The sequence below is a fragment of the Asparagus officinalis genome, unplaced genomic scaffold (genome assembly GCF_001876935.1).
Source record: "Asparagus officinalis unplaced genomic scaffold, Aspof.V1 AsparagusV1_Un3166, whole genome shotgun sequence".
Lineage (NCBI taxonomy): Eukaryota > Viridiplantae > Streptophyta > Magnoliopsida > Asparagales > Asparagaceae > Asparagus > Asparagus officinalis.
In genome coordinates, this window is record NW_017975425.1 from 615 (window position 1) to 2,446 (window position 1,832).

At 34.3% G+C, this 1,832-nt stretch overlaps 1 protein-coding gene across 1 annotated transcript; it reads right to left on the reverse strand.

Moving 5' to 3' along the window:
- Window positions 1-482: 482 nt before the first annotated feature.
- LOC109828640 (uncharacterized mitochondrial protein AtMg01250-like) lies at window positions 483-1,103 on the reverse strand. Its single transcript, XM_020395596.1, has one exon. The coding sequence runs from the start codon at window positions 1,101-1,103 to the stop codon at window positions 483-485; it is 621 nt and encodes a 206-aa protein (XP_020251185.1).
- Between the last annotated feature and the right edge of the window lie 729 nt (window positions 1,104-1,832).

The following is a 1,832-nucleotide window of genomic DNA, read 5'->3' on the forward strand; positions in this document are numbered from 1 at the left end:
CACTTATCCTCCCAGAATCTAATTTTGTCTCCAGATCCAAGATGCCAAAAAATATGATGAAGAAAATCCTCTTTATGAGCTATGATGTCATTCCAAAAAACTGAATTTGATGATTTTGGACGTAAGGTCTGTAGAAAGGAATCTCTGTTGATATATAGGTGATGAAGAAAAGACCCTACAAAAGAATCTCTATCCAAGCACTTCCACAACCATTTAGATAAAAGAGAGTTATTGAAGATGTTAATGTCCTTTACTCCCAAACCTCCTTCAATTTTGCTTGAACATACCTTTTTCCAATTAACTAGGCATTTAAAGCTTTTAGTTTCAATCTTTCCTGTCCATAAGAAGTTCTTTCTGATTTTGTCTATTTCATTGATCACCCATTTAGGCAACTTATAAAAAGACATATAATAAAGCGGTATAGATGTAAGGACGGAGTTCAAAAGGACCAATCTCCCACCAAAAGAAAGATAATTCCTTTTTCATGATGCTAGTCTTCTATGAAGGTTATCTACAACTGGTTGCCAATCAGATTTTGATAATTTCCCACATTTTAAAGGTAGACCAAGGTATTTGATTGGCAGAGAACCCACTTTACAATTAATAACCAAAGCTAGATCAATTCCTCTTTGGGTATTTCTACCAAAATGAATCAAAGAAGACTTTGAATAATTGATACCCAATCCTGATAGTTCTTCAAAGATATAAAGAATGGTTTTCAGTACTGATATATCTTTGGAGGAGCTTTTAACAAAAAGAATGGTGTCATCTGCAAATTGTAGACTCCTTATATGATTGAGAGGTTCCTTAATACCAAGAGTAGATAAAGTACCATCTTCCGCATTATTCATAATCATCCTGTTTAGAACATCAACTGATATGTTGAAAAGCATAGGTGATAAAGGATCACCCTGTTTAAGACCCCTCTTGCAGTTAAAAAAATTTGTAGGATGACCATTAACTAGAACTGCACAATTAGATGATGAGATAATGTGATAAATCCATGAGCACCATTTGGCACCAAACCCTCTTGCTTGAAGCAGATCAATGATAAAGGACCAATCAACAGAATCAAAAGCTTTTGCGAAATCAATTTTCAACATTGAAACATCTTTTTTCCTTTTGGAACAAAAATGAATAAATTCATTGGCTATAAGGCTCGAGTCCAAAGTAGATTTCCCTGATTGAAAAGAAAATTGTGTAGGAGAAACCAAAGAGGACATAAGAGGGGATAATCTGTTAGCGAGGATTTTAGTGAAGATTTTGAATAAACAGTTTATTAAACTGATAGGCCTGAAATCCTTCATCAAAGAGCTATCCTTAAGCTTTGGAATAAGAGTAATGTATACCTTATTAACTCTGTGGAGAGAAGATGGATCTTGATGAAAAGAGTTCATGATAGAGATGAGATCAATTTTGATAACATTCCAGAAGCTCTGATAAAAAAGCATAGAGAATCCATCTGGACCTGGAACTTTGTTGGGATTCATACTGAAGACAGCATTATATATTTCTGATTCGGAAAAAGGATTTTCCAAAGATGGGAGATGAGGCTCTTGATCAGGATATAAATAAGACCAGTCAATAGAAAAGTGCCTAGAATTGGCTTGACCAAAGAGATTATAGTAGTAATCCTGAAAAGCTTGTCTGATATCTTGATTATCAGTGAGAACTTGTCCTTGATGTATGATATTAGTAATATAATTGGACTTCTTATGGAAAGAGGCTGTTTTGTGAAAGAAAGAGGTATTATTATCACCTTCTTTTAGCCATTGAATCCTAGACCTCTGTTGCCAATAGGATTCCTCCTCTTGAATAAGAGATGTATACAA

What these genes read in the sequence shown, in the direction of transcription:
- LOC109828640 (XM_020395596.1), bottom strand. Translation starts at nt 1,103, where the DNA reads ATGTTGAAAATTGATTTCGCAAAAGCTTTTGATTCTGTTGATTGGTCC.